Source organism: Mastacembelus armatus, chromosome 10 (assembly GCF_900324485.2).
Source record: "Mastacembelus armatus chromosome 10, fMasArm1.2, whole genome shotgun sequence".
NCBI classification, from domain to species: domain Eukaryota; kingdom Metazoa; phylum Chordata; class Actinopteri; order Synbranchiformes; family Mastacembelidae; genus Mastacembelus; species Mastacembelus armatus.
The window spans coordinates 15,791,847-15,803,930 of NC_046642.1; the positions used below are offsets into that span (position 1 = coordinate 15,791,847).

The window sequence follows — 12,084 nt, forward strand, 5'->3', positions numbered from 1 at the left end:
CCTGAGAAATGCATGCATGGATGAAATATCAAATTAAAACTTCACCAAAGCTCAAACTGCAGGTAAAATACATTTCATTAATCATATTTATCAACTGCCAATGTCCAAATAATAGCACTTAATCTTTGGTAATTCAGCTGAGAATTAAATAAATTGGCTTCATCTTAAATTTAGATGAGATTTTCTTGAATAAAAAACAAATTTTTAGGCTTTTTCATTACCCATTGTTGTATTTAGAAGCACAAAGACATGGCGGCAATAGAAAATGCATTTATTGTAGTTTCACTGTGTTGCTGACGTACTAATAATTGAACTGTGCAAATAGACAGCTGTGCATTCATGCATGTGATGTACACATGCTGGGACGTGGCTTGAAAAATGAAGTCTACCATTCAGATTAGGCGGTTTGGATTCACTTACTGTAGCCTCACTCTGCCTACCCCCCATGCTCCAAAATATGATTCGGTGACTGCTGACTTTTCTTGTTATCCAGATAGTTGTCATCCTTAAACAAAATGCAGAAACACTGCCACAAAGGAGCTCAGTGTACCAGTGATATGATTATTTTTCTCAGTAGTGTCTGACATGGCTTAAAGGAATACAATGGCAGTGCCCTATCTAATCATGGTTGTGTCTTTACATGATACACATCTTGTGAAAAGGCACCGGGTAGATCATAGCACATGTTCACAATGAGGTTGCAGAGTAAACATAATCTATGCATCCCAGCAAAGCACAGTTTATACATTTATCTCTGCCACATTATTGTTCGTAACAGCTGGTGAGGGTTTACTCTTCAGTCCCTCTGTGGCACACCTAGAAGTCTCCATGAGGAACAAACGTGGGACACAAAGCGCAAACAGGATTGTCTTGTACTCTTTGCGGAAATTTTGGTTCAGTAGTCCATATATGATGGCGTTGAGGCAGCTGTTGAAATATGCCATAAAATAGCTTGTGACAAAGAGCCACTCAGGTATTTTGGGTGCAATTTTCACAGGGTTTATAGCTACAGCCAGGCCGATGAGGTTCAGTGGAGCCCAGCATACTGCAAACAACACAAACACCATAAACATAGTCAGAAAGTTCCTCACGTCACTTGGTTTCAGTTTGGTCCTCTGCTCTGGTTTAACTCGATGTTTCACTTGAATTACCAGCACCCATATCCTCATATAACAATATGACACCACCAGCAGCGGGATTAGAAAGTGAATTATCACCACTGAGATGGTGTAGTATGAGCTGACTGTCTGGGCGAAAGTGCAGGAGTAGATGCGAGGGTCATACTGCAGAGAGCCGACGAAGAAGTTGGGCACTGTGGCGAGCGCGGTGAGAAGCCAGGTGAGGCCCAGGTAACAGCAGGTGTTCCTCAGGCTGTACAGACGGTCGTAATGCAGGCTATGGCAGATGTAGCAGTAGCGGTTGATGGCGATGGCTGTGATGTTCAAGATCGAGCCAATGACGCTAAGGCCCATGATGAAGCCGCTCACCTGACAATGCAGGTCACCCATGGTCCAATCATTGTGGAAGATGGCGGTCAGGACCAGAGGGTAGGGGTACAATGCCACCACCAGGTCCGCCACTGACAGACTCACCACAAAGATGTTGCCTGGAGAAACACAAGAGGATTAGATATCAAACAGAACATGACTGGTGCGTAATTAGAGCCTACAGCACTCCTTTTTATTTTCGGGTTAAATTCCTTAAAATAAACTCAGTTGTGAATTCATATCACAAAAGAGCAGCGTCATTGTGGTCCTCTGTGGTATTTGTGATGCTTTTACCATGTACTCTCCATTGCACTAACATGGATTCAGGCAAATGCTTTTTATTTTCACAGATCTGTCAGTCTCCCAGTCCATGTTCCTCTCACTGTGCTGATTTAAAAACTAACAGCATTTCTAACCATGCTACTGGTGGGTCTGAATGGATGGAGATGGCCGCCTGTCAGTCCACTACTTTGTTTCAGACTAAAATCCGGTGTCGATGGTGCCCCACTGACTTTGGTGATCTCTGATTTTATCCTTATCGCCACCAAGACAATAATATTTTTGGAAATACATCAACAAGCACTGGATAGATCACCATGATGTATTGTACAAACAACAAACAACCCCCATCACAATAAATTGTGATAATTCTGGTGACCGTTTTATATCTATCACAATCATCAGATAAAAATTTTAACTCTCTTCTTCGGTTCATTTCTAATTAGCAAATGTTTACCATTTACCAAATATAATTAATAACACGAAACCTGCTGAACATCAAGTTGTAATATAGCATTATTAGCACATTGATATTATTTAGCTCAAAGCACCACAGTGCCTAATAACCCAATAGTACTTTTAATTTTGTTTATAAACTCAACACTAAAAATAGCATCTTTACATACAACACATAAATACATTTAGTCACAGAAACAACAGACTATTTGTAATTGTAATTGAATAAATGTGTTCTATTTGACAGCTAAAATGTTCAGATAAGGCAGTTATTGTTTTAAAGCTTCTTTGCCCCAGGGAACTGTTAGATCTAAGTACATTAAAACCAGGACATGGGTAATTTTAGCTTCCGATTACATCCAAACAAGTTCCTGTCCTCCTAAGGTCTACGCTGATGCTAGTGTGACCCTGGATCTCCTCAGAAGACATGATTCATAGAAAATGACAAATAGGAAATGATATTGTTTCAGTGCAGCTGCTTTTGGTAGGGGGAGAAAATAAAACAATAAATTATATTGTGTCAGATAAGAACACAGATAACAAGCACATACGGAGCAATAATGCAATTAAACCGAGTTTCAAAAAGGGAGCATCAGTTTCCCAGAAGTTGGTGCAGATGTTGTATGGTAAAGGGTGTATTTGGTCTGAGGTCAACAAATTCAGCGCCTGCTGCCATTAAATACAGCTAACCTGTTTTCGAGATAAGACTATATGGTGAGTTGAACTGGATAATAAAAATGAAATGAATACGCAGGTTCTCATGACAATCCCTGATGTTGAGATGTGAGAAGCTCAAGACTCTCTCACTCAGACAGCAGCTGAAACAACAGAGCCGATTGGCAGATATGATGAGAGTGGATTTAAAACACATGTTGGCCATCGACACTCAGCATTTAAAGCCTGCTATGATCCCTGCACCTCAGGGACAACACAGCCACAGCATGTTCTTAGCAACCAGTCTAATTTTAATTTCCTTGCATAACCTGTATAATTCAGTGCGATGATATAGAAATTAACAAAGAACATACAACATTACAAAATGTTACAATTTCCTGACTTTTAAATTCTCAAAAAAAAAAAAAAAAAATCTGAAGTTGGGTTCACAGTTTTCCACAGGCTTGGCACCGGCAATTCACAAACAGTTCAAATTGCTAAAACTGCATGAACCACATCTTTCAAGCCCGCAGAGATAAAAATAAAAGCATTTGCTCTTCATCCTCGAGTTAGCTCAGTGGGCAAATCTGTCAGATTGTATTTGTAAACCTCACAGTACTCGCTCTGTGCACTTGTCATTGTGCAGAGGTTTGATTTCTCGCTGACATCATGCGACTGTTATCATGGGTACTGAATGGACAGGGCATGCTCCACATTTAAAGCTCTCTCCCCCTTTATTGTCAAAAGATGAGGTAAGTGCTAAAAGAGTATTGCTGTGAAGTGGCCAGATGACTCTCTTTGTTTTGTTGGCATACATTATTAAGCCCTGGTCTTTAATTAACCAGCCTGGCTGGCCCAATGCTCATCACACCCAAACTCATAACACTCAAAACTATTATTATTTTAGTGTGAAACACACGACAGCAAAGTTATCTGCACGCCTGGACCCAGCGCGGAGTTCAGCCTGCTGAAATCTTGGGGAGCTATTATTATCAACGAATGCAAGTTGAAAAGAGCTTAACCTGAAAGCTGATTGGCTACTGGCAATCAGGGGCAGCTGCCTTCTAGGCTTTGACATGTCTGACACAGCACTGCCTCCATAATCATTTCATCTCACAGTATATTCCCACAAAACTGTCAACGAAGTGAAATGTTGCATCAAATCAACTGATTTTTTTGCTTTCAAGTGTCTCCTGAGAGTTCAGCAACCTCCCCATAAATTCCCCCAGAGTATCTCTCTCTCTCTCTTTGTCTGTCACATATAACATTTTTTTGGCAAATGAAACACAAATCAAACCCATACAGCAGAAAAATATTCAGCTCCGTGTAAGTGAAACAAGATACTCACAAGAAACAATCTGACTAACCTCCTCCCTTTCCATAATATAAACCTCCATACATATTGAAAAAGGCTCTGTATACAATGTAGGTGTATTTATGGCACACTGCTTCATCCCAGTAGCATAGATAAGAATAGTAAAAAAGAACAATGTTATGCTGGAGCAAGAATCTGTAGTACATAATGAAGATGTGAGTGCGAGAGGTAAACAAACCAAAAGACAAAAGTCTGCCAGATGAGTCGAATTTCAATGTGACACGTTGCACTGCTGTGTGCACGTGAATCTCAATGGCTTATTTTCCTCTCTCAAACCCACTATCTGTATCTCACCACTCATAGCAGCAACCTGATCATATTTTGATTCACCTAGCTATATATATATATATATATATATATATATATACACCTTCAAAGCACAGATGAATACATAAAAATGTGTAGGAGGGCAGGAGGTGCTTGAATCTGACTGAATGCCAACAACACAAGGTTTATTACTACCAGTGCATATCCCAAATGATATTACATTCGACTTAGTCAATCATGTTATTAAAAAATAAATAAAGATAACCACTTGGCAAGGGCATTAGCACTGATGAATTAGTAGTGACTACTTCATGAGCGTGTGTTCATGGTGCCAGAGATTTTTTTTCTAAGAGGTTTAACATTAAACTGACACAAGTTGCCTTTTGGTGATGCAGCTCAGTATGAGCCCGGCCGAAAACATCATCGTCATCATCAAAAGCCCTCTACCAATCAGGCTGCCTGTCTGAGAAAATAAGACTCACTGGTCCTGAGAGAAATCAGGCCATCAGAACACAAGCAGCATTTAGTGCAACAGTGCATCACCGTTAAGTGCAATCCCGGAAAAATGGGAGGATGAGAGTGAATTATGCAAATTATTAATAAAACTGCTTCCTTCATGAGAAGGAATGATTGAATATAATAGAAATATAAGATTACATTTAGCTTATCCAGGTGTGGTTTTGTCATATAATCCAAATCCACTAATGTCCTACCTCCACACTTAGCACGTTGGAAACCTGAATGCCATCCCCTATCTTGTTTGTCAAGAAAAGAAGCCATGTTTAATGCAGTGTGCTAATTGATATTCTCCATGGATCTGTGCTGTCATTTTAAACTGACTTCTGCTTTGACTCACACCACTGTCCACTGACTCAATTAACCCCCCTGAAGACACTCAAGTGTTTAGGTTCAGGTTTAGGTTTTTCATGACTGTAGAGTGACTGGATGCCATGCATGATTGAATAACATTCAAGTCCACCCTCACCCTTACACACCCCATTACCCATAGCACCTGACACGGACACAAACAGGCTCATCCTTTTCATTCTTTCCTCTGTCCACTCCCTAGACTATTTAGAAGTCTTACAGTGCCATGCTCTACCACTGGAAAATTTACTAGATCAGCCCTATTACATATGTGCACTTGAGAAAACTTTCAAATTTGTGAAAATACATTTAGATTTTGGAGACTTTGGAAAAAATGTACTGCAATATACTTGTATTTGTACTTGTATTTGAGAGTAAGGAGGGGTTGGGGGGGGTTAAGTGGTGGATAGCAGAGGGACATACTGCGTGAGGCAGCGTGCAAGGGAAGCAGAGCGGAAAGGTTCTGGCTGCTGTGTGTGAGGATGCAAACCAGGAGTCTGAAGAGTGTGTAATGGAGAGAGAAGAGCCAGTGTTTTAGCCATTTTCCTGACACACCGGAATTCAGAAAACTATAGGTCTGACGTTAGTCTTTACCAAATGTAATGTCATAAATTACGCCTTTTGTAGGCCCAGAAGATGTTGTTGTACTGTACAGCAACTATCTATCATTTTTCAGCTGTTCTGTGTATTTCAGCTGTGTCCATGAAATCCTTTGGGAAATTCTGTACAATTAAACATTCATACAAAGTGAGCCAAATCTATAAATAGCTTGTCAAGAACAGAGAGGAGATTGTTGATAGGCTAACAGTGCTAACAAATTCACCCACTTTAAGGACACACTTGAAAAAAAGCATGATAGCATGAGACTGAACAGTATTCTCTAAGCCTCTACTGGAGTTTCAGGTTTCTACTGACTGGAAAGACCCCACAACACTGGTAAGGACTCTCGTGTGACTGGACCTGTCATTCAGTCCAATTAGAGTGGAAGAGTGACATTGGGTTTGCAATCAGCAGTGTTCATATTCCACCAGCATGAGGGAAACTTTTAAACAGGCCATTTAGTCCTTTGTTAAGGACCAGGCAACTGCGTCAGTTTTGCAAACTGGATGATCAAATTATTGTTCTGGCTCCTAAACTCCTTGACACTCTCACAGGAGTACACTGGATGTGTTATGTAATGTATCTGAAGCTGTAATTAAAAGCTCATTGTTCCAAACACCCGCTGACCTACTCCAGCTACCTGATTTGCATCTTCTCATTAGCTGCATGTTGTGATCACTGAGTTCAGTCCTTTGTCTCAGCAGAGGACTTTCTTGACTTTTCTTTTAACCATAGAGCTGCTGGATTTAAGTGTGCATGGCACATGATCGCTCTGACCTTAAAGTTCAAAGCAGCACAACATCAAACATACAGTTTTCGGAACTGTTCTGTTTTTGACCTCTAAGAGACCTTTTCGGACAACACGTGTCAGTGTTCGGCCCTGCTTTTTTTTTTTTTTTTTGGAAAACAAAGTCATGAGGATTGATTGTGTAATTACAGGAAAATTCAGACAATGCTCTGAATGCTTTTTTATTTTGTCACTATAGATTTTCTACTTAACTGAAGGAAACGGACACCAAAACACATAATTTGCAACCAAAGATATGACAGACATCTGTCAACAACAACAGATTGTTTGACTGTGCAAGCAAACTTGTGTCAGTATTGACTCAAGGGTGAAATAAAGTACAATCTGGGGTGAAAAAAAAAAAAGACAAATCAGATTAGCTTTCCTTCAGCCAAGACAGAAACCACTGCCACTTCCTGCTTGTTTGACCCCCCCCCCCCCCCCCCCCCATAAAATATTTTCTTACTGTTACTTAGTTCATGAAAACAAAATTATGGACTAATTTCCAAAAACAGTACATCACCTACAGCTAATAATGTAGGTGCTGCTGGAAAGGGGGGCTATGATGGCAATGATGACGGCAAAAAGAAAAAAAGGCATTAAAGTGACCATAATAAATATCTTGCTCACCTTCACACTGCAGTCAGGACACACCAGATGTAATAAGCCAAAATATAATGTTGTGTTTGGCATAAAACTTGTACAGAAGGACGCAAAAGCTTTAACCTTGCTACTCAGGGGATACTATAGGCTCTGGTATAAGGAGAGATGTGATTTATCTGAGATGGACAAACCAAGGGTAAAGCAGGATGGAGGGAAGAGGGTGTTATTATTTATGAAGAGATATGAAGGCAGACAGGCAACGCTATGGAAACTCCATCACACTGTGACAGCAGGCTCCATTCAGATAGCAGTCTGATTGTCAAACACAGAGGTCACATGCTACCCTATATTGCATAATTTTAGCTCTCAATGAAGAGGGAAAAGCAGAGCACCCCACATGCAGGTCATTTAGATAAACATTTTTCCTTTTGGAGTCAGCTGTTGAGTACATTTTTCTGAATTAAAAAACAATTGTTTTTCATTAGCAAAACATCCCCAGCTATATTTAATATTTCTAACATTAAAGCTGTTTTCCCAGCATTTATTTATTTCTTCTAAAACAAATCTGTCTGCGTCTTAGTCAAAATCAATCCTTCACCTTTTCCTTGGGTCTCACCTGCATTCCTTAGCTTTTTGTTCCTGTACACGGACAGGATGACGAGGACATTGCCCAGGATGTCAACCACAATGGTGAAGATCAGCACGCTGGCCAGCGCAGTGGACACTCCACCGGAGGAAGCGCTCAGCCCGCTGTCGCCCTCATTCTGGGACAGACGGTCCGACCCGTTCTTCACCGCTAAATCCATCATCCCTCAGGGTGCAGCAGCCATGGTGGGAATACCACAGTGTTCAGTTGCAAAAAAAAAAAAAAAAAAATCAAAAGGACTTTAATGGAAAGAGTCTTGAACTTCTTCAGGGACGAAGCCATAGCCTGCTCCTCCGCCTGTGGAGCAATGGGAGGCCTCGAAGCATGGCATGATAATTATTAAAGTAGTGCGCTTTAAGCATGCAGGGAAACTTAAGAACTTGTTAATTTGTAAGTTGATAAAGATACCAGATGCTCGCCGACGTCTACGGTGTGGTCCTCATGAGTCACCAAGTCTCTCCCAGCGCGCTTCTCCATTCAGCTCGGAGAGCTCGTTCAGAAGGCATGTGAGCGCTGTGCTGTGCGTAATGGAAATGTGAAGACACAATGCCCATGCACAGGGCAACGGAGAGCCGGGCGCTGGCGACTGAAGGCATTAATAAAATCTTTTCTTATGTTTAATTCTATGTGCAGGCAGGTAGAATGAAGTGCACGCTGATGTCACTTGTCAGATATAAGACCTGTGATCTGTTTGAAAACCTCAAATAGGCTGCAGTCTTTGCCCACTGACCCTCTCCCCTGTGCCTTTTTCATTAAATATCTACCCTGAGATCTGTCTGAATGTGGAGTTGCGGCCAGTGTATGCTTAATGCAGTTTATTTTAATGTAAGGTTTAAACCAGCAGCCATCAACAACTTGCTTCCATTTGTTATTAAACTGAGCTGAGCTTCTGGTGCTCATGGAAATGGCGCCTTCATGTGTCCAAAAGTGGCTCTTGCGAATAGTGAAAATGACATAATGCTTAATATTTCATTGAGAAAATTAAATTGCGCATGGTGTTATATAAAGTTCAGAATTTTGATAAAAAGCACTGACATTATGAACTGCAGGCTTTTTATCTAAAATATGTGGTATGTGAACATGTTTTCATTTCATTGCTGGGGTCAGTGATGTGTATTGCAGTGTGTGTCTCTGCATTATGTCTTGATGTGAATTTCATATGCAATCATTTAGATTTGAATCTAGTAAGAGTTCAATATTTTCAGAATAGCTTTCATTTTGTTTAGCTTGCAGCAGTTGCATATACTGTATGTGTTAATTGTTCAACCAGAGGACTTCAAAGTACGTCTACCAAAATCCATTCATTAACAATTTCTCAATTTTTGTTCTCATCACTGTTCAGTCAAGTTAATCCAAGGTGCTGGTGTGAAAGAAGTAAAGTAATGTACGATAAAATGTGAGACAAAGTTTACTGCCTACTATATATGTCATCCTTTCCCTGGCCAGGGTGTTTAAATGTGTAATAAAAATGTTAAAAAAAAAAAAAAAAAAAGTATAAAAAAATGAATTTTGTAGATGTAGCTTGTGGACAGGGTCTGATTAAACAGTGGGTTTGAATGTTGTTGTTAAGTGTTGGTGCGGGATGCTGGAGCGAAGAAGGAGAGGTTGGACCCAAATGCAGAACAAAAACAGGAATTTATTTCTCCTGGGATCACCAGGACAAGGAAAAATGCCAAAAACAGAGAGCCGAGTGAAACAGGAAACTGAAAATTACCGAATGAGACAGGAAACTACAGAAGACTGAATGAAACGGTAACATAACACAAACGCTTGCAATAAGCAATCCTCAGGGCTTACGCTATCTAATGCTTCAGCAAAGAACAAAAGAAACAGGGAAGTATATATATAGGGAGACACAAACATAATTGTAAACAGGTGAAACTCATGAACTCAATTAATGAAGCTGCCGGGGAGCAGTGCAGGGGAAAAGGGAAGTCTTGACAAAGTAAATGTCCCCTGCAGGAAGTGACATGACAGGATGCTGTTGCGCCTCTGGAGACTCAGGCTTGGTCTGCTGTGACCGGAGACTGAGGCTCGGGTTGCTCGGGAGACTCCGGTGGAGGATTTAGGCTGAGCAGCTGTTACGGCCGTGAAGAGTTTTGTGTGTCGCCAGGTGTGTGTGTTTCAGTATGTGTTTGGTGTCTCCCAGATCTTATGTGTCTTCTACCTTGTGTGGTAACAATGTGATCTCCGGTCCTGTGTCCAGGTGTGATAATTCTGTTGGTTTTGTGTCCCTAGGTTTCGTTTGCAGTATGCTCCACTGGTTGAAGCCAGTGTGCCCAGTGTGGAAGCTGATTCCTGTTTGTGTTATTCCTCCCTTGCGTTGTTTTGACCCAAATAGATGGTCTTCGGCTCTCACTTTTGAGTAGTTCGCTTTTAGTTAGCCTTATTACCGTTTCTAAATAAACTTTTTGTTAAGCGTAATCACGCTGTGTCCTGGTTTTCTCTTACCATAACCCCTTCCCTGGTTCGCCACATGTTATGCCACCCCTAGGATGTAACAGCAGCGAAGAGGGACTCTGGCCGGGCAGCGAGGAGGGACTCTGGTGAGGGACTCTGGCGATAGGCTGGCCGTGGACTGAGGCAAAAAACTGGACTGAGGCTCAAGTGAGTGGCCAACTGGAAACTCAGGTAGGGGGCTTGCTGAAGGCTGGCCATAGACTGAAGTGAAGGGCTAGCCTGAGGATCATGCGAGGGACACACTCAGGTGAAGAGCTGGTCTGAGACTCAGGGGAGAGGCCTGCCGGAGACTGAGGTGATGAGCTGGCTGGACACTGAGGCGAAGGACTAGTCGGGAACTCTGGGGAGAAGCCTGCCGGAAACTCAGGTGAAGGACTGGCTGGAGACTGAGGTGAGGGACTAGCCAGAGACTCAGGTGAGTGGCCTGCTGGAGACTGAAGTGACAAGCTGGCCGGAAACTGAGGCGAAGGACTAGTCGGAAACTCACGGGAGAAGCCTGCTGGAAACTGAGGTGAGGGACCAGCTGGAAAATCAGGTGCCAGGCCTGCCGGAGACTGGGAGAGGCCTCAGTGGGGACACTGTCGTTGGCATGCCGAGGCCCTGGAAACTTCGGCCCTGGAGACTTCGGCCCTGGAGACTTGGGGACTGGAGACTTGGGCACTGGAGACTTGGGCGAGAGGCCAGCTGGAAAATCTAGTGCAAGGGCTGCAAGAGACGGAGGTGAGGAGCTGGCCAGGTACTGAGGCGAAGGGCTAGTCGGGAACTCAGGGGAGAAGCCCGCTGGAAACTCAGATGAAGGGCTGGCTGTTGACTGAGGCGAGGGACTAGACAAGAGACTCAGGAGAGAGGCCTACTGGAGACTTAGGGGAAGGGCTGGCCGGAGACGGGAAGGGGACCTCCACTGTTTTGGATGTGTTTCCACGCTTCCTCGACACCCCTGGCTTGGTAAGAAACACAGAGGTCTACACTTTTAGTTGCATAGCCACAACAAAATGGAATTTCAGTTTTCGACGTGCCCCTCAACATTTTGTGTACTTAGAAGAATCTGACAGTTTTAAATCGTATCTCAGGGATGATCTGGATTTATTGATGTAAATGTTTCTAATATTCTTTGTCTTTTTTTTCTCATTCAAATTTGGGACAGTGACCTTTCAAGCATTCTACTGTTGCTTCACCATGTTTTAGTATGCTTTTGATGCCTTTGTTGTGATACTGTCACTTGTGTTGGGGCACATTTGTTTTTAGTAGCTTAATGAGCCAGTTTTTTTACCGTTCCTCCCAATGCTTTTGTTGCAGATTGGAGCCAGTGTTGACATCTTCTTTGAAAGTTTGGAGCCTGGGCAGCCCTTCCTCCTGTGTGTTGGTGAACAGACGAACAAGATCCAAAGGTTCTATGCCGTCGTGGACCACAGGGCCATTCCTTGTAAGGCACAGACCTCCCTGGCAGCCTTTGATGAGATGTTCAAGACACACTTCATCTTCAGTCATCACTACCATGAATCCCTCAACTACTTCTTCACATTTTTACAAACAGCGGTGTTCTACATTGATGCAGGAAGTGCCAAAGAAAGTTCCAAGGAGTCAAGGAGCTCAGAACGAGGTT

At 42.3% G+C, this 12,084-nt stretch overlaps 1 protein-coding gene across 1 annotated transcript; it reads right to left on the reverse strand.

The window, feature by feature from the left end:
- Nucleotides 1-451: 451 nt before the first annotated feature.
- mtnr1c (melatonin receptor 1C) lies at nt 452-8,229 on the reverse strand. The gene is made up of 2 exons (XM_026330403.2): nt 7,992-8,229; nt 452-1,606 (listed from the first exon to the last, which is right to left on the reverse strand). The coding sequence occupies exons 1-2, from the start codon at nt 8,182-8,184 to the stop codon at nt 741-743; spliced, it is 1,059 nt and encodes a 352-aa protein (XP_026186188.1). The 5' UTR covers nt 8,185-8,229; the 3' UTR covers nt 452-740.
- Between the last annotated feature and the right edge of the window lie 3,855 nt (nt 8,230-12,084).

What these genes read in the sequence shown, in the direction of transcription:
- mtnr1c (XM_026330403.2), bottom strand. Translation starts at nt 8,184, where the DNA reads ATGATGGATTTAGCGGTGAAGAACGGGTCGGACCGTCTGTCCCAGAAT. An exon ending in CAAAAAGCTAAGGAATGCAG is followed by an intron (nt 1,607 to 7,991) that starts GTGAGACCCAAG and finishes GTGTTTCTCCAG; the next exon opens with GCAACATCTTTGTGGTGAGT.